A 24,721-nucleotide genomic window follows, 5' to 3' on the forward strand; every position below is an offset into this window, starting at 1 on the left:
GCTCCTTCTGGATGAGCAAAGACTATGGTTTCTTGAGGTGGGAGCTACTCCTGGTGGAGATGCTGTGAAGTTGCTTGAAATGACAACTTCGGAACATGACATAAACTCAGTCGATAGAGCAGCGGCAGGGTTTGAGAGGCTTGACTCCAATTTTGAAAGAAGTTTTGTTGTGAGTAAAGTGCTATGAAACAGCATTGCGGGCTGCAGGGAAATCGGAAGACTCGATCAACACGGCAAATTTCATTGTATTATTTTCAGGAATTGCCGCAGCCACCCCGACCTTCAGCAACCACCGCCCTGATCAGTCGGCAGCCACCGACTTGGGGACAAGACCCTCCACCGGCAAAAAGATTATGACTCGCTGGAAGCGTGGATGATGGTTAGCATTTTTTAGCAATAAGGTATTTTTTAATGAATACATTGTTTTGGACATAATGCTATTGCACAGTTAATAGACTACAGTATAGTGTAGACATAACTTTGGATGCACTGGGAAACCAAATAATTCATTTGACTCACTTTATTGTGATCGTCGCTTTATCGGGGTGGTCTGGAAGCGAACCTGCAGTATCTCCAAGGAATGCCCGCTCAAGTTTGCGTGTGCACTGCGAGTTGTTTTAGGGTGGCATTCTTTTCTTTTTTTTCTTTTTTCTTTTTTTTTTTTAATTTTTTTTTAACGTTTATTTTTGAGACAGAGAGAGACAGAGCATGAACGGGGGAGGGTCAGAGAGAGGGAGACACAGAATCCGAAACAGGCTCCAGGCTCTGACCGTCAGCACAGAGCCCGACGCCGGGCTCGAACTCACGGACCGCGAGATCGTGACCTGAGCCGAAGTCGGCCGCTTAACCAACTGAGCCACCCAGGCGCCCCGGGTGGCATTCTTTTCAATTCGTGGCACTTTGTCCTCCTAACAGCGTCACACGTTTTACTTGCATTTATTATAAGATGCAGTCATGTCAGATGTGTACATTTACTTATGTGTAACTATTAAGGCTACAAGATGTGTATCTTCCATTTTTATATTTTTGTATAGATTTATATGAGCATGAAGAACCTTCTGAAATGTACTCATTAGTTGGATTACCCAAGTCACCTGAATGGGAGGAGGACACCATGAAATGAGGAATACAAAGGGGGAAGATGGAAAAAGCCCACTTCTAGGGGTGGCACTGGTGGGTTCGGTGCTCCCTCATACCCAGTTAGCGCTTTCCAGGATTAGACGACCAGAAACTTCTAAAGGGCCCGCTCTTTTCGACATGATAATTTTGTGGCTGTATGAGTATTTATGTTATTTCTAGGCAGATGTTTCCGAGTAAGGAGAGTGAGGGGAAGTGGTATCCACGCGCAGCCCCGTGTTTGGGTGCTCCCAAACACACTGAGGGCAGTCAGGCGTGGGCTTCCTTCTCACCTCTGGATGGGGTGGGGGCGGGGGATGGGTTAGATCTGAGCGGCAAATAGGTTCTATGTCATGTCACTGCACGTCACAGGAGTAACCCTTCAGCCCCATTTTCCTTCTCCAGTCCTTCCAGCATATCTATATTCCAGTCATGGCGGGATAATGTTATAGAGGTCATGCTCGGGGCTCTTGGTTTTTTCCATCTCAAAGGTCTGTGTGTCCCCAGACTGGTATGGCTGGACCCAAACTGGAATCGCCTGAACGTCTGGGCACTTTCAGGGTCTCGGTGTTCTAGTAGAGTTCTGTGGGGGCACAACCCTCACGGCCTTGCTGTTTGTCTCTCTCCCACTTCCTTCCGGAGGCCCCGCCCTGTCCCTTCCCTTTCCTGGAAGAGGCGAGTGTTTCCTGCCTCTGCTGTCCCTTCTGTGTGGGGCACTGTATCTTCAGAAGGAGCCAGGAAGTTTTGTCAGTCAAGGTTCAGCTCACCTGTCCCTTTCCCAAGAGGACTTGAGCGCCCATCCAAAGGATTAGCCTCATCAGTGTTTGTCATGCTTACTCATTTAAGGTAAGCTGCGTCAGAGGACGAAGCCGATCCAGTCCAAATGGCACTTGGCGCTCAATAGGCACTTGATACGTGTTTCATTAGTGATTGGTGTTCTTTCGTGCTTCTCTCCAGTGGAAGGTGCCACCTTTGAAGAGGTTGTTGGACAATATCAAACAATACAAGGAAGGCCATTAGGTACAAAATACTCATGTATTTATGAATTCATGACCAAATTAAATATGAAACCTTATATAAAAAGAGGTGTGTGTGTTTTTTCTCCCCCACCCTCCCAGTCTCCACTAAAGCAGCTTTGAGTGACACAAGTACAGGGGTGTGTGTTCTTGTGGCTTGCCCTTCCTGTCTCCCGGGGGACTGGAATTAAGCCTCTCCTCCCTCCCTTCCCCCTGGGAGGACACTAGCCCTGGCCTGGCTCCCCCAAGCCTCCCCAGGTGGCATCTCTGGCTTGCCCCTGGGCCTGCTGGGTTCCCACAGAGCAGCTAGGAAGAGGCAGCGGGTCCCTGAGGGGTGAGCCCACCCTGGTTGCTGGGGTGGTCCTGTGGCTCCTCTGCTGTGGGCTTCCTGCACCTCCTGGGCCATCCTGACTTTCCCTCCCCTTGGCCTTCCTGCATCCTCATCAGTGGGCCACACTGCTCAGCCCTGCAAGCTCGCAGACACCCATTTCCCCTCCCCTTGGACGTGAGGTCTCTGTCCTCCCTCTCATCAAGAGTTCCTGGGAGGCCCCGGGCCCCACCTCTGGCTCCCTTCTCCAAGAGCCAAGGTGCAGAGTTGCACCCCCCTTGCACACTCCCTCCTGCCCCTGCTCGTTGGCTCATCAAGTCAACCTCGCCCTGAAGCCAAGGGTGAGAACTCAGCAGGCAGGAGCACAGGTCTTGCTTGCCAGCCAGCCAGCCTAGAGAAGGGGAGGCAGCCACGGCTCTGGAGAAGTCTGCAGCTCAGACAACAGAGGTCACGGCCACTCCAGACCTGCCACGTCCTGCTCTTTCTCCTGATGACTTACCATCAGATCTCTAGGTCTTGGCACCACAAAGCTGTTGCAGACTTTTCCTCGGTTTCTGGGTTTGCTTGATCCCAGACCTAAAGCCAGGGTCTTGCTGGTGGAGTGCACCCCAGGGTTCCACCCATCATCAGTGGGACTCTGACTTTTAAGTCTAAAAATGGTGTGGGGGGTGAAATATGGGTCAGGATCACGAAACAGGGAGAGGTCAGTTGTGGCCCAGCTTTTCCCCATGGAGCTGCAAGCTGCTGTCTTAACCCCCACAATCCTCCAGTCTTGTCCCTCTCTTCCTGGGACTGCCCTTGCTTTGCCCCCTCCTTCCCTTTTACCCCAAACCACCGCTAAGTGAGGTTATGTCCTGTGCTCCTTCATTACAGGGACTCCTATTCTCCAAGTTGGTGTCCTTTCCCCTGACCTTTGACCCCCAACACATTCACATCCTGTGAAGTCACTCTCTGAAGTCGAGGGGGATAACTGACTCTCAAGATGGGCAAAGTAGGGGTCCAATGCCACGTTTGAGCCCTGAGACCACCCCGCCCCTGCCCCTGAAGCCTCAATCCCAGCATGTTAAGTCAGAACTTCTGCTGTCCTCTGAGCAAGCCTGCAGGGCCAGGGCATCCTCAGTCACAGCCGGTGACAAGTCCTTGCCTGACAGGCACTGAATCAATTCTACAACCTAAACTTCTATGTCATCAAACATGGAGGCCCCTGTGCGTAAGCTATACAGGATCTTCTTGTATTTTTCTTTCTTTGAGGGAATAGAGAGGCTAAAGTGTTTTGGTTGGTGGTGATTTTGTTGTTGTTTGGGGTTTTTTTTTTTTGTTTTTTTTTTTTTTGCTAATTTGGCCCCACCGTGCTAAGAAGCCATGCTAACCAGAGGCAGGAGGAGGAGCCCAGGAGAGCCTGGGGTTGCTGCACCCAGACCCCACCACCCACGTTCTCCTCTCCCTCTGTCCCAGCTGTTTCCTTTGGTTCCCACCTCAGGATCTGAGTGGGGAGGGATGGGGGAGGGAGAAGTTTCCCACTGCACCAAGAGGCACGGCTCCGAGGCCTGAAGCTCTGAACAGTCTCTGCCATCCTTTATCAGGCCCAGACGCCTATCACCTAGGGAGGGCGGGATGGTTGCAGAGTGCAAGCCTTCCACCTGCGGCCTCGGCAGCTGCACCCCAGGATGTGGAAGCCTGGAGTTGGGCTGAAGGCTTAATTTCTACCCTGACTTCTCCAGTGAGGATCTGAGTAGGCGCCGTGTGGAAATGCCCACAAAACATCTGCAACCCTCAGGTCCACTGATGGAAAAAAGTGGCCAAGAGAGACAGGACCTTCCCTGCGCGCTGCTGCGTCCTGGGAGGGGGCCGCCTCCGCAGACCAAGACACATAGCCTCATGGCCGGGAGAGTTTCGCTCGGGTGCCAGCGTTCTCCAACCCAGAGTCAGATGCCAGAGCTCTCCATTCCTTCCCTGCTCCCCATCTCCCAGCAATCGTCCGCCTCCTGCCCTGCTTTGGAACTGGGGACCCCCGCAGGGGTCCCTGTCCTGATCCACAAGGCCCCCCTCCTCTCTTGCTGAGCTATCTTGGCTGGTGAGAACAGCCCTGCCCTTAGGGTCCTGGTTACGCGGGTCCCCTTGTCCCTGGGAGGTGGAGGGGACGATGCAGAAGAGCAGAGGGGCGAAGGCAAGTGGGGAGAACAGCAGCGGGATCGGGAGAGGGTGGCAGCGTCTCAGACCACAGCCGAGGAGGAAGATGGGGACGACGAGGAGGCCGCAGAAGAGGACGGTGAGGACGGACTGTTCCAGAACAGCCACCGCCGCTTGGGCTGCCGTTTCAGGTGGAGATAGTCCTCCTTCTCACGTTCCTTCCGTGCCCGCTGGTAGTGATCTTCTTCCTTTAGGTACCAGACAGGCGGCCACCGGTGCTTCTCAAAATACTCCTGGTTTTCTGGAGCAGAACAGTAGGGCCGTAGTTAGAGGGCAGGAGAAGGGGAGAGAGGAGGGCTGGGGCGTGGAGGGTGTCCAAGGGATGCCCGCGGTGGCCCCCACACTACCATGGGGACTTGCAGCAGCCCCCATCCGGGTATCAGCCCTGCCTTCAGAGCCCCCGGTGCAGGTGCAGGGCTTCCTGAAGAAAGTCAATGCCAGCAGTGGGGCCGACAGCGTTGGGAAAAGGTCCTTCTACTATGCTGCACTTTAAAGGCAGAGGGCACACCCAGATGGGCTTCACATGCCCTGGCAATGAACTAGGCTGGGACGGAGCACGAGGAGGGAGGAAGGCAGCAGGGTGCTGGGCATGGCACAGGTAGTTGGTGGAGCTGGGTTCTGAGGGAAGCATCGGGAAGGAGGGCTGCAGGAGTACAAAGAGGGTCAGCCTTTAAAGGAAAGTCTAGGCTGAGGGGTTCGGACTGATCCTGGAAGGCGTGAGGGGGCATGCAAGGTTTAGACCAGGGCAGTGATGTGGCTGGAGCTGTGCCCTACACAGAAAATGCCACAAGGGTGCAAAGGAGAGACCAAGGGTAGGAGGACGGGAGGGTGCAGGGACAGCCTGGCAGCAGGGAGGAGGGCACCACAGCATGGAGGGTGTCCAGTGGAGACCTGAAGAAATGGCTGGCAGGAACCTGGGGAGGCCAAAACATCTCTCCTCGGGGCTCGGGCAATTCCTTTCGGGTGCCAGGACTTTGAGACATTCATTAAGCAGAGGTAGGACCGCAGGGACCTCAGAGGATACCAGGACCTGTGTTGTCCAAGCTGTGCCCTTTCTAAGTTGTGAAATCAACGTGGTGGGTCATGAGCAGCATTTAAAAACAATTTGTATAGTTTTTTATATGTGTACCAGTTCCCAACATAAAATGCATTTCTTATTGTGGAGTCTTGTCTGAAAAATACCAACTCTGGAAAAAAAAAAATCAAGTCTGAAATACCAAAATACCAAAACAACTAAAAAACACACAAAAAAACCCAAGTCTGAAAAACACCAAAAGTCCAACACCCTCTTTGTACTCGTGAGAAATAGAAGCCCAGAGAAGTTAAGTGAATCGCTCAACATCCCCAGCTGCCCTGCCCTTTGCCTGGGCTTCCCTCTGCTTGGCTGGATACACCTTTGCAGGCTGCTCCCCACCCGCAAGGTCAAGTTCAGCCCAAGGATCTTTGGCAGCCGTCAGATGCCCTCGGGTCGAGTCAGAGATCTGGACCCAGGTTGAAGCCCCTTCAGCAGACGGGTGGAGCAAAGGTCCTGCGGGAGATGCTCACCTGGGGACATGGCCTTCATGTCTCGCGGGAACTTGCGGCACACGTTGTTGTAATTGGTGCAGATGTGGTGAAGACACCAGTCGGCCAACTGGTACGCACAGTGGAACTGGGGACAAATAGGAGAGCATCTATGCTGGAACCCCAGGGCAGGGTCTGCACAGACACCTAGTGCTGTCTTCAGAGCCACAGCTTTGGTGTAGACAGGCAATGGCCTTGCAGTTGTAAAGGGCCCATCTCGAGAGGCAAACCCACGCAAAAGTGTAAGAAAACATTTACTTTGCTCTTTGGCACCACCACCACCATCACGTCACCTCTGTCCTGCCCCCAGCATCCAGGACATCCACAGCTGTGTGTGGTGCCTTCCTATCGTGTCCGTCCTCCTTAGATCCCACCCCAGAGATGCCCCCCTCCTCCCATCAGGGACCAAAGCAGTCTACACTAAGGTGTAGACACCCAGGCTTAGAGAGCTGACCTTCCCAGCTGCGTCTAAATGCCTCAGAGCCGCAACTCCAACTTCATCAACTAACTTCTGGTGGTAGAATTCCTACACTCAGAGGGCCGAAGTGGGAGATTTCACTTGTTTGTTTAGGGATGAGGAGGTGGACAGCTAATATTAGAGGAAGGGTCCTCAATGACCGAAGGCAGGCTGAAACCATGTCTACACGCGAGACTGGGCTTCCTTCCCCTGCCTTATGGTTGCATGATGCCTCAGTCCCTTCCCGCCATGGCCAGCCTCTCCTCTCGGCATGTCAGAGTATATCCTCTGGCAGGAAGGATGAGACGGGCTCTGCCGAATCAGGGAACCAAGTCTAAAAATGGGCTCCCTTCCTGCCCACCACCTCCCAGGCTTCCCCAGTCGCTGCCAATGAGCATACAGAGCCCAGAGTCAAGAATGTTGGAGAGATCCCTTCCCCAGCCGTCATACCTGAGCCAGTTCTAGGAACACAAGGACATCTCCATCAATGTCCACCATCATCTGAGTTGCTTCCATCAGCCCGGTCACTGTGTACTGCTCTGTGACACACACAGCCAGGAATTAGCCAAAGAACCATATGAGTGGATATGTACTCATTTATACCCTCCGGCAGGGACCCCACTGCAGGGCAAAGAGAGATGAGGCCAGGTGGAAGTCCCAACGGGCCGAGAAAGGCCATAGCCAATTTAAGTCTGCTCCCACCCGTGAGGAAATTGGGATTACAGCAAGACTTTCCCAGTGCAGTGGGGATGGGGAGTGAAGGTGGATGTCAGGATCATGTAAGAGAATTGTTCAAACTACGTATGTCGCACCCAGTAGTCTGATATATGTAGGGTAAAAGCCCCCAGTGGAACCAGCCGTTGATACGGACGGGAGACGGCAGTAAGTCTCAGAGTTCTCTCTTTTGCCAAGAACTACAAAGTAGAACTATGAATTAAACCTAAGTGTTCGTATTAATTTAGATTTGTGTACAAATTGTGTACTAACCTTACATTTTATGTTAACACATTTACATTGAAAAAGTAAACACTCTTAATCCTGAAGTTTAACTGTATCAGTATAGACTCATGAGGTATCTTTAAAATATACTTCCCAGCTCAGTCCATGGAAAAAACCTAGAAACAAGAGCTCGAAATGATACATTGGTAATGGGCATCCCTCATGCACAGATTATAGTCTGGAAATACCATTTCCTACAAGAAGCAGACTTCTTAGAGAAATGGCTGATTCCAGGTCCAGGGCAGGAAATGTACAAAACGAACCTGGAACATCTTGTCATTCCACATAACCAGAAAGCTCACTCCGATGCCAACTTGAAGAGATCCCTGCTGGCAAAAGGTGCGGTGCAGTACTTTAGCGTTAATAAAGTAACTGCAGTTATTTGAAACCGATCAAGTACATTCAAATCTAAAAGTTGGTAGTAATCCTTAAAAATAAAAACTAACGGGGCACTCTCCAAAGGTGATGGGAACCATATGTATCTTGAAATCTGGTCAGTGAAGAGGAAACAGTCAAGCATACACCTGCCCCTCCTGTATGAAACCATACTACTCGGTAAACAAAAAGTAGGAGGGAAGCTTCTCTCCTTTTAGAAGGATTCCAACAGATAAAGAAGGAATGCCTGAATTGGAATATTACCATTTCACACCACCTAATAAATCAGCGGACCCATTGACACTCAGTGGCTGCTAACATCGCAAAAAGAGAGAAAGCTTCTTGATGAGAAACAGAAATGGGGCACCTGGCTGGCTCAGTCAGTGGAGCATGTGACTCTTGATCTTGGGGTTGTGAGTTCGAACGCCACATTGGGTGTAGAGATTACTTAAAAATAAAATCTTAACAAACAAACAAACAAAACAAAAACAACCTATGAAGTAGTTTTAGCAAAAGAAAATTGAATACGAATCTGATCTAGCCTCTAGAACCAATGACCGATCAGTGAAATCTAGATTTTCTAGAACATCAGTGGGCTTTTCCCAATAGATAAGTTGCAAGGGGGAAAAAAATCATGGACAAGGAACCTTTAGATTAGAAGAAACTTAAAAGGCATATAAAAAATAAGACCATGCTATAGTGTTTAAGGGTGCACACTTAGAAGATAAAACTATGGGGGCGCCTGGGTGGCGCAGTCGGTTAAGCGTCCGACTTCAGCCAGGTCACGATCTCGCGGTCCGTGAGTTCGAGCCCCGCGTCAGGCTCTGGGCTGATGGCTCGGAGCCTGGAGCCTGTTTCCGATTCTGTGTCTCCCTCTCTCTCTGCCCCTCCCCAGTTCATGCTCTGTCTCTCTCTGTCCATAAAATAAAATAAAATAAAAAAAAAAAAAAAAAAAAAAAGAAGATAAAACTATGAAGAGTAAGGCAGTGAGGCCATAAAAAATACCCTACAAAAGACTAATAGGTAAAGTGTTACTCCTGAGGAGGGAGAAGGACCTGGCACTCGGGTGGACAGGCAGGGGGCTTCTGCTGTGGCTGGCAAGGGCCTAGCTCCTGATATGGGTCATTTGAGTCTATAATAATTCATGAAGCTAAACATATAGTTCATGTATTTGTGTTATACTGAACAATAAGAAGTTTTAAGCTTGAATTAATAACTTCATAGAAAGCATACCTCATGAAACATAAAGCATCACCAACTGTACCACGCTCAACACTTGCTGCTAATCCGTGACAAGGTACATACACAACACATGCTTGTATGTTTTGTAGTGTTTATGGGCCATTTCCCAGGACGAGTCATTCAACGGTATTTTCTACAAGCCTTTCCATGTGACAGTGCAGTGTAATATTTTTGATGGCTCACTTGTTTCTGATTGCCCACCATGCTAAGGCAAACTTACAGAAATATCTTTATACATATTTTGCCTTTGGGTCATTTCTTTGGAGATAGTCTTTCAAAAAAGTTGAATTACTCGGTCCAAGAGTTCGGGAGCTGTCTGTGCTCTGTGAAGACCACACCTCTTTTCACAGGCAGTCCTGGTGGACTTACTGTTTCAGCTGTGATCTTTAGAAGCCTCTCTCTTGCTCCCCACCCTAAAGCCCTCTGTGTCTCCAACTAGGCTCCCAACTAACATTCCAATTCTTTTTTTTTTTTTTTTTAACGTTTACTTATCATTGAGAGACAGAGAGAGACAGACCATGAGCAGGGGAGGGGCAGAGAGAGAGGGAGACACAGAATCTGAAGCAGGCTCCAGGCTCTGAACTGTCGGCACAGAGCCCGATGTGGGGCTCGAACTCACGAACCGCGAGATCATGACCTGAGCCGAAGTCGGACGCTTAACCGACTGAGCCATCCAGGCGCCCCTAACATTCCAATTCTGATTGGCGACTTCTTCCTTCTTCCTACGACCAAGCCCCATCTTATTTATAACTAATTTCTCATCACGGTTTTGCTGTTTTCCTCATCTGTAAGTCCCAGTCTTCATCACCTGTACAGTGCCCCAGCAGCTCTAATGCTAGGTCCTTCCCTTAGTCTCAGCTCAATATCTTAGGCCCTGCTCTCTGCCCCCTGACCTGCCCAAGAACATGAACCCCGATATCAACACCAGCACAGGCACCAACACCAACACCAACACAGTACAAATGCCAGTTCCAACCTCAACGGGAGCCTTCTGCCTGCTTGCATCACTGGCCCCAGACCCCCTTCATCTGGACCATTCCTGTCCTGCAGCCCCTTGGCCCCCAACAGCCTGCTGCTCAGTGTCCCTGTTGCCTCAGGCCCTGCTCCACCCCGAGGACCTCTGCATTTGGCCTTTTCTAAAAGCTGAGCTCTCATGGTCTTTCAAGGAACTAGGCAGGTCAATGTTTATTGTCTGTTTCTGGAAGAAGAACCAGAAAGCGAAGGTGGAAGAGAAGGAGGAGGAAGAGAAGAAGGAAGAGAAGAGAAAAGAAAGAAGGCAGAGGAGGAGGAGAAGGACCCAAGAAGGGATGGGGAGTGAGGAACTGCGTTCTATTCCTCTTGACTTGAGCTTGCCAGAGTGAGACCCAGCTGGGAGAACACCAGGCGCTGTCATCTGCCGGAGACAAGACGGTTGGGCCCAAAACCCTTCGCGGAGAGCCTACAATGTGACACCACCAAGCACGTCTCTCTCACTTCTTTACATCTGTGTCCTCTCCAAACCCCAAGACGCATCGACATATTTCACTGGGTGTAAACACATTCCCTGGGTGCTAGCAGCCTGTCCCTTGGGAGGAGACAGGCGAGAGAAGAAATAATGACTTCTGGGGGTTTCCCTGGCTTCTCCCCCAGGGAGATCCTCGCGTACCTGTGAGGGCAACCAAGTGTGGCAGGCAGAGGCGGTTGGCCAAGATGATGAGCTTCATGTCGTCCAGGTCGGGACTGGAGGTGAACATGCCCGTGTAGAGGTATTCCAGCACTGCCCTCATGCAGCTCTTGCTCGTGTAAGGAAACACCACCTGCAGGGGGAAGGAAGACAGAGGGCCTCAGTGAGGTCCAGCTTTTGGGAAGGAGGAACTCAGGTCTGAGAAACTCAAAAGGCCCTGGCCCACACAGGCCGGGCTCCCCCAGGCTGGCCAGCCATCCCGCCGCTGCCCCTGTGCCGACTCGGGAAGCCCTCAAAGGCCTGCATCCCAGAGCAAAACCTTGCATGGAGCCCATGTGCTGACAGCACCAGTGAGCAGGGCTCTGAAAGCTTTTAATGGGACCTAGATTCTCACTGGCATGCTTCCAAAGCCATGCTGGCTTGGAAGGTGTTTGAAGGAATCCTTCCTTTCACCTGAACCCACACCCCAGCCCCTCCTGGCCTTGCAGAGGGCAGTGCGAGAGGGATCGGCTTCTCTCTGGCTGCCTGAAGAGGCTGCTTTGGGCCTCTGGGATCTCTTCAGAGCAGTGCTGCAACAAAAACTGCTTTCTCATCAGGCACAAGTCTCCCCAGACAGCGTGCGAATCGTCTGGAGCTTTGAAGCTGCTTCTATGGTACCCAGAAGTGCGCAGGGCTGGCCGCCCCTGGGGCTCCGGGGAGCGCCTGGTCTCACACTCACAGAAACCAATCCCACTCACGCTTCAAGGTTCAGAGACCAACTCACATCTCAATCCCTCCACTTAGCCTTCCGGAAGGGCTTCCTTCCCAGAAATGTTAAGAAATTCCTATTCTGTGTCACAGGACACTACGCTGTGTTAGTCCTAGTGCAGTCTTTCGCTCAAGTGTTTGGTGAGCTCTACTGAGGGACCAGTGTGGATGGGGGGTGGGGTGGGGTGGGGACGATTTGGTGCAAGTGCAAGACCCGGTCCCCACACTTGAAAGAAATCCCAGACCAGTCGAGAAAACTGTGTGGATACTCCGAACCTCGTGCGGTTGCACAAACTTGTACCTTGTTAACTGTGAGGCTGAGTGATGGACAATTAACGGTACAGGAGCTTAAAGAAAATAGAGAAGGGGCGCCTGGGTGGCTGAGTCGGTTATGTGTCCAACTTTGGCTCAGGTCATGATCTCACCGTTTGTGAGTTCGAGGCCCACATGGGCTCTCTGCTGTCAAGAAGGAGCCTGCTTCAGTTTCTCTGTCCCCCTCTCTCTCTGCCCCTCCCCTGCTCTCTCACACGCGTGCTCTCTCCCTCTTCTCTCTCAAAAATAAAAAAATAAACCTTAAAAAAAAATAATGGATTCATTTTAGGACACACAGAACTTTTTCCAGTTGGTTCACATGTGTTAGGGAGAAAGCAAAATACAATGTATAGAGCCAAGGAATTGGAAGTCTCGAAGTCCGAACCTCTCCTTTCTACTTACGTAACTTTGTACCAGACGCTGAACTCCTCAAGGGCCTCACTTTCCCTATAAAGTGGGAACACTATGCCATATGTGTGAGGTGATACAGGAGATAATGTATCAAAAGTGCCTTCTAAACCATAGAGTGAAGATGTTACTATAATTCCCTAATATATCGTAAAATCCTTGGCTATGGGAACCATCTCATCATAAACGTCTCTGGAGTTGGTCACTCAGCGGCTAGCAAGCACACAGTCGGTGCCGAAGAAAGTACCAATAAATAGCAGCTGCCTCAGGTGCGAAGTGTGTAGGTCTGGCTCTCCCTCCCACCCAGTCCCATCCTGGCCTTACCTCCCTGGTGGAACTCTCCACAAATGGCCCCCCAAACATGGCAGCCATCCAGTCACAGCTGGAAATCAACAGGGGCTTATGGGCGCTGATGGTGCCATCATCCAGGATGAAAGTCACATCTGTCCAGGAGGAGAAGAGGCATCACGTGAGGATGTGGTGAAGGAATGTGGGACAACCAACCCCAAAGACTGCCACCGTGCCCAGACAACCCACTTCCTTCCGAAGCCACAGCTGTGGAGAGCTACGTGAGCAAGGTCTCAGGCTTGGGGGACTAGGCTTCAGGAGCAGAGCCACCACATCTCCAGGACATCAGCAGCTGAGATGAATGACTCAGAATGCTAATCAGACCAACCTGGACTCTTGAGAAGGCAAACTGGAGGGAACTTCCCTGCCTTCTGGCAGTCAGTTCCTAAGCACAATCCGTACCTGAGAAGGTGCCCTTTGCCAAGCACTCCTTAACCCGGTTGGTCCGACGGACATGGAAGGCCTTAGTGATCTCTTGGTTCATGAAGGCCTCATTGTTGAGAATGTTGGCCACCATCATGCGCAAATCAAAGACCTCAAGCAGTTCAGCAATGTGGGCGATGTGCATGAGGTCCCGCTCGTTCTCATCCAGCTCCCCGGTGTACAGGTACTTGAGAACAGCCCGGAAGGGCCCCGGCTGGATGGAGTTGTCCATTGTTACCACCACCATCAGCCGGGATTTGTAGGTCAGAGGATCTTCAGCCATCTCTTCCTGGATGCTCACAAAAGCTCGGCTCCAGGAAGACAGTACTCGACCCCTCCCTGGCAGATACCCTGTTCCGTTGCCCCGCAAGATCCCATCGCTGGTTGAGGCGCGGAGCCCAGCAGGACCCGAGCCCCCGCCCTCCTCCACGCTCTCGCATACGTCAAAGCTGGCCGCCCGAAGCAAGAAGTCCCGGCCATGGTGGTGGTGGTGGTGATGGTGGTAGTGGTGATCAGGGTGACCCCGGTGGTCCTCTGGGCGGGGGCCCCCTGGCCCCGAGGGGCCCCCCAGCTCCCCCTCACTCAGGTCCATGAGGAACAGGTCGTAGAACTTGGAGGAGGAGGTGGAGAGGTAGATCTTGTGGGCAAAGATGCGCACCCGCTCCTGCAGCACCAGTATGACATCCGCGCACAGCGGGTCCTCCAGGAGGTGGGCGGGGCACTCCTCGCTGCTGGAGGGGGGATCTGGCACCACGATGATGGGGGGAGGCGGCTTGGGAGGCAAGAAGGGCGCCTGCAGCAGAGGCCGCTGCACATTGCGGAGGTGGGATTTCCAGAACTGCAGGTGCCGGCGGGAGATGAGTGCGGCGCGGATGGCGTTGTCAAAGACGTCCTTGATGCCGAACTGGGCCACCACGCTGGTCTCGTAGTAGGGGATGCCCAGCTCCTTGGCTACCTCCCGACCCTTCTCTGGGGGAAGGATCTCATTGGGCTTGATGGGCCTGGGAGGTTCAAGAAGGAAAACTAAACATGTTGGTGGGAGAAGACAGGAGGGGCAGGGCAGGGAGAGGCAGCTCTCCAGAGCCTGCCTGTTCTCCAGGGGGCTGGAGATTCTCTGCTCAAGATCTGTCTCTGCCCCACTCCTGCCCTTTCTTCCACTGTCTAGTCAAATCTTACTAGTCCTTCAAGTCCCCTTCCAATCCCCTCTTCTTGCAGAAAGACTTCCGTATTTCTGCCAGAGCCCCCGTCCCACCCGCTGCCAGAAACTTCTGGCAATGAGCATGCAATGTTCCACATTGGTTTTTAACATGTTCAAACATCGAGTTCATCTCTCGGCATGATCATAAGCCCTTTTCATGCAAAGACTACCTCTTTTTCACCGTCTCTCCCATAGTGCTTAGCCCAGTATTACCCACACAAGGTATAAGAGATGAATGAATAAATGAATGGATGGATAAATGAATGAATAAATGAATGGGAACTCTTTCTGGCCCCCTATATGGCTTGCTTCAAACGGAGGGTAAGGTGTGAGGCTGAGTGGATTCCATCAGAGCTGAACAGGGAGCCATGGAGATGCACCCCCTCCCTCTGTCTTCCTCCTCCCCCTCCCTGGGCGTCCACACCCCTCACCTAGCCAAGGGTCGCCTGGCCCTATTGACGGCCTCCAGGTCAGCATAGCGCAGGTCCAGCTGGCAGCCCACCAAGATGACAGGTGCTCGGGGGCAGAAGTGCTTGATTTCTGGGTACCACATGGTCTTGACATGGTGGAGGGAATTGGGGTTGGCAATGGAGAAGCACAGAACCACCACATCGGATCTGGGGGCGGCAGAGTGAGGTTATGGGCAGAGAAAGCTAGTGGTAGGTTACCTGCTCCTGGGAAAAGGGAGAACACACATACCCACCCCACCGCTATGCTACAGTCCCACATCTGTCATGTGTCTGCTCACATGACTTTACACAGAATGCATGATGACAGCACTTCTAATTTAGCATTTTAGAGCTTTCAAAAACCCTCGTTTTGACCTCACAGCTATCTTACAGTTTAGAAATTACCATTTCACAAACCATGGCTGAGAAAATCATTTAGAACAGTTCCCCTAATTGCTCATAGTCACAGAGCTGATAGGTAGCAGGGCTCAGAGTCTAACCTGGCCTCCTGACTCCAAACCCAGCTCCTTCCACCACCCCGGACTGCCTCCCCTATGAGGGTTTGCCATGATGTTTTCTCTGCTCCCTCCTCCCAGGTTAAATTTCACAGTGTTGCTCCCTCCTTGGGAAAGCAGAGAAAACCTACCCACTTGGCTTCCTGCAGGCAACCAGAGGCCTTACCTACCTCCCATAAGCAAAGCGGCGGTCTTTGTGGTGGTCTCCAAAGGTGTCCCAGAGGCGGAGGGAGACGCTGACATCATCTACCACATCTCTGGAGCGTTCCAGCACCTGTGGGGTGGGCCAGGGGAGAGGAGTGGGAATCGAGGGCAATAGTTCTAGGGGCGCCCACAATCAGCTCAGGCTGGTGCCAACTCAAACCTGAGGGTCCCAGATAGCATGGGGGTGGAGGGACAGAGCTAATACCTCTGTCTGTGTGTCCTGCCCAGCACTATATCCAGGGCCACCTCTGCAGACTCAATGGCAAGAGCAGCCTCTAAGCCGGCCAGCCGGGAAGGGACTCTAAGAGGGCCGACTGTCATGGTGTGGAAGGGAGCTCAGGGGCCTGCCCCGTTCCCAGCTTTACCCGCAAATAACAAGCCTCTGATTTTGGTCTTGGCCGACAGCTTCTCTCTTCCTCTCTGCCCTCAGCTCTCCAACGCCTCCCTCCCCTCAGTGCTCCCCATTACTGGGGGCTGTGATTATACAAGATGCTGCGTCCCAGGCAAAGCTTGGGTCTTAGGCACCAGCCCGGCCACGCAAACCCCAGATGGTTAAGGATCCCTTCGCTGGGGTGGGCTCACCTCAGACCTTTCTCCAGGGGCTCCTTCCTCTTCAGCTGCCTCCACCCCATCCCCGGGGGCCTCCGTGAGCTGAGCACAGGCCCGGCCGAGTTTGGAGACACTGAGCCATGGTTTGGGAAGAAGCCCAGATACGCAGGGTGGGACCCCCAGCCAAGTGGCCTTGCAGCCTTACCTCCTGGCACACCCGATACTGGTCGATGGCCCAAACCGTGGGCACATGGGTGGCAAGCAGCTGGTACTGGGTGAGCGTGGCATTGCAGGCCCGGGCACAGATGAGCCTGGTCTTGCCCACCGCGTTGTCTCCCACCACAACGCACTTGATGGTCTCTACGTTTGGCCTTTCATAATCCATGTCAGAATCCATTAATTGGGACCTGAGGAACAGGAGCATAGTGGTCAAGGTGGCTCCACACACCAGCCCCCTGAGGGCCAGGGCCAGCGGCTCTCCTCAGCCGGGACCGGCCCCTCTGCCAGCATTTGAGCAGAGAGGGAGAGAAAGGAGCAGGCAGCCATCTGGGCAATAGTTCTGTGGGGCCTAAGAAATGGGGGGCCCATTCAGGCCGAGAGGAGTGGTTCCACCACATGAACCACTGGTCTGCCTCCTGTTGCCACCATCCTCCCGCTGGGCTCCTGGCTGGGGGAGGCCTGTGAGAGAACCCTAGGCAGAACCTGCCTCGGGCCTGTCCCCACTCTCCCAGGAAGAGGAGAGTCCGCCTGGGAAGCGCACTCATCATCCGCTCTCCTCCTCTAGGCAGCAGAACAACAAACAGCTGAGAGAAGCAGAGTCCGGGCCAGGTCCCCACCCCTTCCCAGCATGCCTGAGGGAGGGTAGGGCCACTTTAAAATTTAATGGACTTGTCAAAGCTGGGTGGCAGCTCTCCTGGCATCCACTTTTGCCTGTCTCCCTCCCTGGTGGTAGATTTTCAAACCCTGGCTTGTCTGTGGCTCCCCTTCAACGCTAGTCCTCAGCCTCTTTCAGGGAGATGCCAGAGTTTTTCTTCCCAGTCCCTCTGGGTTGGAGAGGCTCCTGGATGCACCTGGGCAGCCCGTGGGCCTCCCCTCCCCTCCTCTGGGCCTGTCATGTTGCCTGGATGGCTCGCGCGGCTGCAGGCTCAGTTTTGAGATGGCAGAGGGGATAAACATGGGCCTGTGACTGTATACTCCATGGTCAGGGGGCCTGGCCACCCATACTCAGGTGTGCCCTGTAAGCACCTGTAGGCAGCCTCAGGGAGAGGGAGATACGCCCCCTTCCACACTCCCCATTCCTAGGGAGGAGGGCTCCCAGGCTGGAAGCCCCCAGACAGCTGGCGCTCCTGGAAGGGTGCTCGCTCAGTTGGCTGCATGGGTGATGGGACTGCTGGGAGACGCAGAGGACCAGAGACTTGGACCGGAATGTCCAAGCAAATGCTTGCCTCGGTTTCCTTCTGTGTTGGGCACAGAGGGAGGGCTTATCCACCCACAGAGAGGGATGGCTCAAATTAACAAACAGAATGCCCTTTGGTAGTCGAAGTGTCATATCAGTGTTTAAAAGCTGTCACCAGGAAGGGCCCCTCAGCTTGAGGGCTTAGGGGGCTTTGGGTGGCAGTCACCCAGTGGCATCTACTCTCCTGAAAGGGGAGAGGGGAGGGGGAGGGGGTTGGGCAAGGCAGGCATTATTAGGAAACTCAGTTTCACCTAGGTCACTGGCCTGCTCCTGCTCACAGTCCCTGGGTGCACGAAGTCAGTCAGGGGCTGGAGCACACTGGACTCCTTCCTAGGCCAAGGAAGGCTGAGCTCATAAGAGTCCTGGAGGCAGTCCAGGTGCCCTCACTGCTGAGCCATCCAGCAAGAGAGCAAGGCCACCAGCAGCAACAAAGCAGCTCCATTCCTGCCGGGCTGTAACTGGATGCCAGCCTGCAGGAATGCAGAACTGAAATATCCAAGTAACGATGGCAACTGGGATTTGCGCGAGTAGATCCATCTCAGCAACCTAAGCAAAAAGTGCAGCAAGGACTTTTCAATGAGACAAGCACCCCCTCCTTCTTGGAATTTTACAGGAACTGGACTCTAAACAACAAGGGGTCTCCATGCAGTCCCTCCCCGCTCTCCAGAGCAGGATTCCTCCTGCCTCCTCTACCCACCTCACCCTCCTCAGGGGCAGCCGTTATTCTAACCACCACCTTGCCTCTGCCCTGCTCTCTCCTGAGCTGAGGACCAGGAACCCCACTTTGATGGTTCCTGGTCTCAAGTCAGACAACTGGGAAGGAATCATCCGGGCTGTAGTTTCTGTTCTATAAATTGAAGAACAAAACTGACCGAATCCCAAATACAAGTACGATTAGCTGTAGGAGACTAAAACCCACTAGCCCATAGAACTTCCTTCTCAAATTTAGGTTCTAATGGCATGTGGGTGTGTAAGCAGAAGGGGGGATGGGGAGGCATGGAAGAGGGGCATCAGTTCTTCAATTCAGGAGCATCTGGAAGGCGAGGAGGATGCCAGAACACCAGCAGAGCAATGCAAGTTCAAAATCAGAGAGTTTATGATTAAAATACCCCTGCACACCTCATGCACCTCGAGGGTTAAGTAGGGGACAGCCAACCAACAAGTAGGAGAGGAACACTGTTGTGAGTTTAGACAGCAGACCTGCTGGGTGCTACTCAGGCTGGACAGCCTCTCCTCATCCCTTCTTCAGCTGCTCTGCAGCCTTCCCCTGCTTGTCCTTGGACCTCCTCCTTATTTTTACCATTCTCACCCACTCCACCCCTGTCCTGACTGCGGGACTTCATTTCTAGGAAACTTCATACCTAGGAAAGGGCAAATCACTTCACTTCTCTAGGCATCAGTCTGCCCTTCTGGAAAATGGGTATGAGGGCTTTGGAAGAAAGTTTCCCAAATCGTGGTGAATTCGTGCCAAGAGAGTCTGGGCAGAAAGGAGGTATTTGTCTTCTTATGTAATCTGGTATTATATAATGCTAGATTACATATCTATATATGTAATTCTATCTCTTTTTAAGATACAGACTGGCCCAATTAAGCCAGCAGACAAAACTCTTAGTCGAATCAGGCCCGTCTTAAAGGCGGATCCTGCACTGGAGACAGCATGCCAAAGCCACCAGTAATGTAATTTTTTTTGCTCTAGAATATTGCTACTTTACTGTACCATTGCTGATGTATGATGATACAACCCATTCAATGAGCTTCTCAATTTCCGTTTCCCTGGCACTCTCCTTCAATGACTCTAGACTTTTCCACATCCTCATTCTTTCCGAGCCTCTAGACTAACCACCATAAACTATGGCTTCCTTGCCATCCAGCCCTGGGTATCACAACCCCCAATTCATTCCTCTCCTTCAGTGATCCCAGAATCACATAGATACTCCCTCCCCACCCTGTCCCATGATCCCTGTCCCTCTCTCCACAAACAGCCTCCTATCCACTGTTCTCCTAGATCTTTGTACTCAGGCCAGGCCAAAAGGCAAGGTGTGCTCAGATTAGCTACAACCCTCAGCGGCTCCCAGTCCCACCCCCACACCCCTACACACACTCTTTGCAGAACCCAGAAAAGCCCCCCTTTCCCTCCCACAGCTGATAGGAGGCTTGTTCATCTGTAGCTGCCCTAGTCTGGTTGTCAAGGAAACGACAGAATCTCCCTGGGAGCCTGGCTTGTCTCCTAGCAACCAATATCCCACATCCTGCATCTTACAAAATGCAAAAGGGAGGAATATCCTGAAAATGAAGGTAAAAATTGAGGAGGATAGATAGGAAGGGAGAATCGGGAAGAGAAGACCAGAGAGGGTGGCCTTGGAATTAAAAGAGGCTGCCAGTGGGTTGCTGACATTGTAATATTGGGAAAGGTGGGGAGATGAATCCCTCCTGCAGATCCAATGGGCAGCAAGACTCAAAGGGATCTTGAATGATCGTATTAACAAAAAATGCAAACCTAAACACATGAAAAAGCCTTCTCAGACATCAACAAACAACGCTAAGCATCTCTCCCATAGTTTGCCAGAACTCTGATGCACAGACTGCAATGGAGTTGGGTTGAAAGAAACATGTCCGGAACGGCGAGCAAAACATCCAAATTCCATTGGTTTTTAACAGAAACATTTCCACCACTCTGGACCTTTTTTCCTGACACGCTGCTCTGCACACACACACGAAATAAAAATAATTTATTTTAAAAATGGGGAGAGGAGAAGGCCACGACACGCCAAGGCAATCAAGTCATCCGCCTTTCCCTAGAAAAGCCCGGAAAAGGTTAGTCCCACGCCCCCCGAGACCCCAACAGCCAAAGCTATACCGAAGGGGAGAAGGGGAGAAGGGGAGCGGAGGGAATGTCAGAAGGGAAGCAGATAGGGCCGGGAGGGCACAGGAGGGCGAAGCGGCGCGTTTCCAGGTAGCTTGCAACCCGGCCATAACAGAAATTAATCATTTACTTACACCACTACATGTGACGGGGTAATTTCTAGTGTAAGGAACACATCTCTTCCTGCTAAGCACGCTCATTTTAGTGAAATGTCTGGGGGTCACTCCGCGCGTGCAAGTTAGGACGATGCCGGCGCCGCCGCGCTGCTGCTGCTGCTGCTGCTGCTGCTGCTGCTGCTGCTGCTGCTACAAGCTCCGGGCCCGGGTCGCGCTAGATCAGAAACTCTGACAGAGCAGCCCAGGCCGGACGGCGGGCCGGGAGCGGCCGCGCGCGCGGCACTGCAGCCATTGCCTCTTCCGGATCAGCATCTCCCCGCGCCCCGGGCGCCCAATGTCATGGAGGCACGCCGGAGTGGGCTGTGCGCGGCCGCTCAGACCTCGGGCGGCTGGGCCGCGCCGCCGCCGCGGGTCCTCTGGCTGCGGAGGCTGGAAGCGACGCGCAGTTGAGGAGAGGGGCGAGGCCGCCGCCGCTACGCGCCTGGCCCGCTCCGAAGGCGCGGCCGCGAAGACGCCTAGCGCTGCAGTCCCGGGGACCGCTCACGACCTCCTTTTTTCATTCACAAAAAAAGGAAAGGAAAAAAAAAAAAAAAAGAAAGGGAGGAAGAGAAGGGGGAAAAAAATCGCACCCAGGGCGACGGCCGTGACAGGCTCCGCCCGCCGCGGAGCTCGGTTGGTGGAAAGGGGTCTGGGGGCGGGGAGGGGGCGGGGAAAGAAGGGGATTGGGTGCCCTGCGGCCCCGCCCCCGGCCCCGCCCCGCGTGGGCCTCTCTCTCCCCCCTGCCCTCCCTCCCTTCCCCCGCCCGGAGGCAGGCGGCTGGGAGGGTCTCGGCTCAGCACCGGTGGCGGTCTCCTCCCTCTACCTGGCAAGGGGCAATACCTCTCTGGACTCCCACGGGGTTTTCCCCTTTCCTCCGGGAGGCTGACAAAGAACTCTGGGATGCATCTTAGCCCTGGAAGGGATGCCGGTTAGGGAAGGGGAACTTGACATATTTTCCTTGTCCCTTAAACCCAAGGCCTACACCCCTTGCCCCTGGGGAGAGGAACACAGCATTTCCATACAGGCCCTACTCTGGCTTGAGAGTTTTCCTGGCACTTGAGGGCCTTCCTCCCATGATCACCACCGTGCAACTAAAGCCTGTGCCTCCGACTGCTGTGGCACATGAGTTTTAGAGTGGGTCACTGTATCGCCTGTATCTTTTCCCATCCAGATCTTCTCCTCCTCTTCAGCAGTCTCTGCTTCCATCCCACCCCCATCCTATTGCCACCTAGAGTTTACCAGTATCTTCTGACCTCTTAAAAGAAATGCCATGAAGACACTAGCCCCAGAGACAGTGCCTGAGACACCTTTGAGTTCTCCGTCTTGATTTACTCCTCTGTAAAACAAAGAGATTATAAGGGGTGACATCTGTAATATGAGCAGTCCCCAAAGGAAGTTTATATGTTCAAGGCTGGTTTGATTATGATGATCTTGACTACTGGTAATTACAGCAGCCAGCTCAGTCCAGTTTGATCCATCTTGTCATAACCTCTGGACAATTTTTAAAGTCGAGACTGACATGCCTCCCACCTAACCCCCTCCAACTTGTGCTCTGAGAATGAAAATCCACTTTAATACTAGTTTATGCAAGATATGATCAGGAAGAGAAATCCATTGCCAAAAAGAAAAAGCTGAATAAAAAATGAATTTTGTATTCTCTGAAGCATGCTTTCCATCCATGAATGCATATAATTGGAAGCTGCCCATCAAGGTATTTGTGATAAATGTGCTTTCTGGCCTGGTCCATGTTCAATAAGTGCCTGATTGGTGGGGGATGCTACCCCTGCTCTTTCTGAATCCACCCAGAGCTGGAGAAGAGGTTAAGAATGACTGAGGGTGCCGCTTGACCCCTCTAGTGAGGATTCAGTCTCCATAAGAACAGAAAGTATTGGTTGGAATACACGCATTGGAAAGAAACTTAACCATGTACAGGTGTGTTCTTCCCACATGTTTGGCGTTGAAGAGCCTCAGCCCATCTTCTGTGTGCTAGAGGTCCCTGCTCCAGAGGACAGCCTAGCATGACATCTCTGTGTGGGTGCCACAGAGGCCATGGCCTCTCCCACTGACACCTGCTTGCCCCCACCCAGCTCCAGAGCGCCAGCCTGTTGGCTTCATGTTTCACACAACACAGAAGGAAAACAGAACTGCCCTCTGCCCAAAACCATGGGCGCCTAGGCCTGCCTTTATGGAGCCAATGCCTCCTCCCTCTTTGGGAAAAAAGCCAGCTGAGCTTGCGAACCCTCCTGCCCACCGGGCTACCCTGTGGGGGTTCAAAGGTGTAAGGCTGGCCAAATGAAATTGCACCCCCTGTTCCCATTTGGCAAACTGCCTCAGGCAGAGCCAGGGTCTCCCGCTGAGGGACAACAACTTAATCCCCTGTCTTGCTTTTTGCACACAATCTTCTTTCTCAGCTTTTCTTTAAATGAGAGTCCTTCCTGATAGCATCACCTCTCCGGCATTCTCAGTCAGAGCCTCCTCCAACATCCCTTCCCTCACCAAAGCCCTCTTGTGACTCCTCCTTCCCAGTGAGGTAAACCCCTTGAGCCTGTCCCCACAAGGCACCCGCTCCAACTAGCCCCATAACCACCCTCCTCAAGGACATCACGAGCTGCCATTTTCTGAAGCTGGTGAGCAGGAGGCCCAGTCTGGGGAGAACACTCTCCTTCTTGGTTCTCAAGAAGGTACCCATGCAGCAGGCTCTCAGCCAACGCCACAAGCCCTCCTCTCTCTGTGGCTCTGAAGGCGCCTCTTCAGTGCCAGCCCAAGCTCTGCAGACCCCGCTTGGTGCGTCCTCCTCCACCCTGCACGTTCCATTTGTTTCACAGGCAGCTCCAGCCTTTCTACGGTTTGTCGGCTACTGGGCTCTCTTCTCTCTACCCTCTCCTGGAACACTCAACCCTCTGCAAAGCCCACCCCACAGGTCTTCTGACATAAAAGTCTGCCCCCCTCCCCAGCAGTGTGCAGTCTGGGCCACATAGCATTGCCACCCTGTGTTTGGGACCAGCTGAGAGCAAAAGCAGAGGCATCTCAACATGCAGAGCTGGTCAGGGTGAATGAGCCAAATCTGGAAAGTCTAGAGTCTCTCAGCCTCCTTGCCCAGGGCTCAGGGGGCACCACCAGGTACTCACAAGAGACAGAACCCTTCTGCACCTTTGCTCAAACAGTTCTCTCAGCCTGAACACTGTTCTCCTTCCCATCCCTCCACCTGGATAATGCTTACTCATCCTTCAAGCCTCAGCCTAGATGTCACTTCTTCCAGAAAGCCTACCATGAATACTCCCTAAAAGTCTGCAAGTTTCCCTCCCCTTCTTCTGTGCTCCCCTAATAATACCAATCACAATGTTCTGTCATTGGGTCTCTCTCTCTCTCCCTCACAGTACTGAGAACTGTTTAGAGAAGGGACCATGCTTGTTCAAGAGCTTCCTTCTTGCTGGTCTGGCAACTAGTATGTAATAGGAACTCAATAAATGCTTGATGGATGAACGGATGTTTGGGTGGGGAACCTGATGAGGAGGGACTTGACACCACCCAGTGGCTACTCACATGCTGTCCAGAGAGGTCTTCCACAGCTTGTACTGGCCTTGTCTTTGGGTAGCCATTGCTCTGTGTTCCCTCCGGGCTCCTGGCTGGGCTGGACAGAAGTGAATGGGGCAGCCCAGGGGAAGACTGTGAGAGAAGTAATAAATAGCTGTAAGTTACCCAAAGTAGTGCCCAGGTCAGTCAGCCCAAAACAGAGGATCTACTCAGGGCAGGAGTGTGGCTCCTTCTGTTTAGGCCCACTGGGCTGAGACACTCAGCCTGGAGGCCAAGACAGAGGCCACCCCAGGGAATCAAGAGGCTCCTTGAGGGACAAGAACTAGGTTCATGGTCCATCCCATGCTGCGCATTCTGAACTGGTTTTGGTAATTTGAAAAGAGCAGTCCGTTGTCCACTAGGAGGCCTGGATTCTGTCCTCACATAGCTATGCGACGTTAGTTCCCTCCTGTCTCTGAATCTGTTTTCTCATGTACAAGGGTTGGGTCAGGTTCATCCAGCAATGATATCTAATAAGGGCTCCTAGCATGGAAGACCTATGTTTTATTAGCCATCCTTCTTCCTGAAGAAGCTCCTAACCCAAATTGGATTCAGCAAAATATCAGCTGATG

General features: G+C 52.6%; 1 protein-coding gene and 1 long non-coding RNA gene across 3 annotated transcripts; one reads left to right on the top strand and one right to left on the bottom strand.

Annotated features, from left to right (window-relative positions):
• Positions 1-631: 631 nt before the first annotated feature.
• LOC109277335 (uncharacterized) lies at positions 632-2,201 on the top strand. Its single transcript, XR_002085109.2, has 2 exons — positions 632-1,962; positions 2,074-2,201. It is a non-coding gene; the product is annotated as an uncharacterized LOC109277335 (long non-coding RNA).
• On the bottom strand, positions 2,133-24,242 carry RHOBTB2 (Rho related BTB domain containing 2). Of its 2 annotated transcripts, none has more exons than XM_019466946.2 (10): positions 24,120-24,242; positions 16,308-16,509; positions 15,520-15,623; positions 14,817-15,002; positions 13,167-14,188; positions 12,741-12,859; positions 10,932-11,082; positions 7,121-7,209; positions 6,196-6,301; positions 2,133-4,891 (listed from the first exon to the last, which is right to left on the bottom strand). In XM_019466946.2, the coding sequence occupies exons 1-10, from the start codon at positions 24,173-24,175 to the stop codon at positions 4,674-4,676; spliced, it is 2,253 nt and encodes a 750-aa protein (XP_019322491.2). In that variant the 5' UTR covers positions 24,176-24,242; the 3' UTR covers positions 2,133-4,673. The 2 variants fall into 2 exon arrangements, with proteins under 2 accessions (XP_019322491.2, XP_019322492.2); XM_019466947.2 differs by lacking the exon at positions 24,120-24,242 and adding an exon at positions 20,556-21,137.
• Positions 24,243-24,721: the final 479 nt, after the last annotated feature.

The sequence above is a fragment of the Panthera pardus genome, unplaced genomic scaffold (genome assembly GCF_024362965.1).
Source record: "Panthera pardus isolate Hobbes unplaced genomic scaffold, ASM2436296v1 HiC_scaffold_13, whole genome shotgun sequence".
Classification (NCBI taxonomy): Eukaryota; Metazoa; Chordata; class Mammalia; order Carnivora; family Felidae; genus Panthera; species Panthera pardus.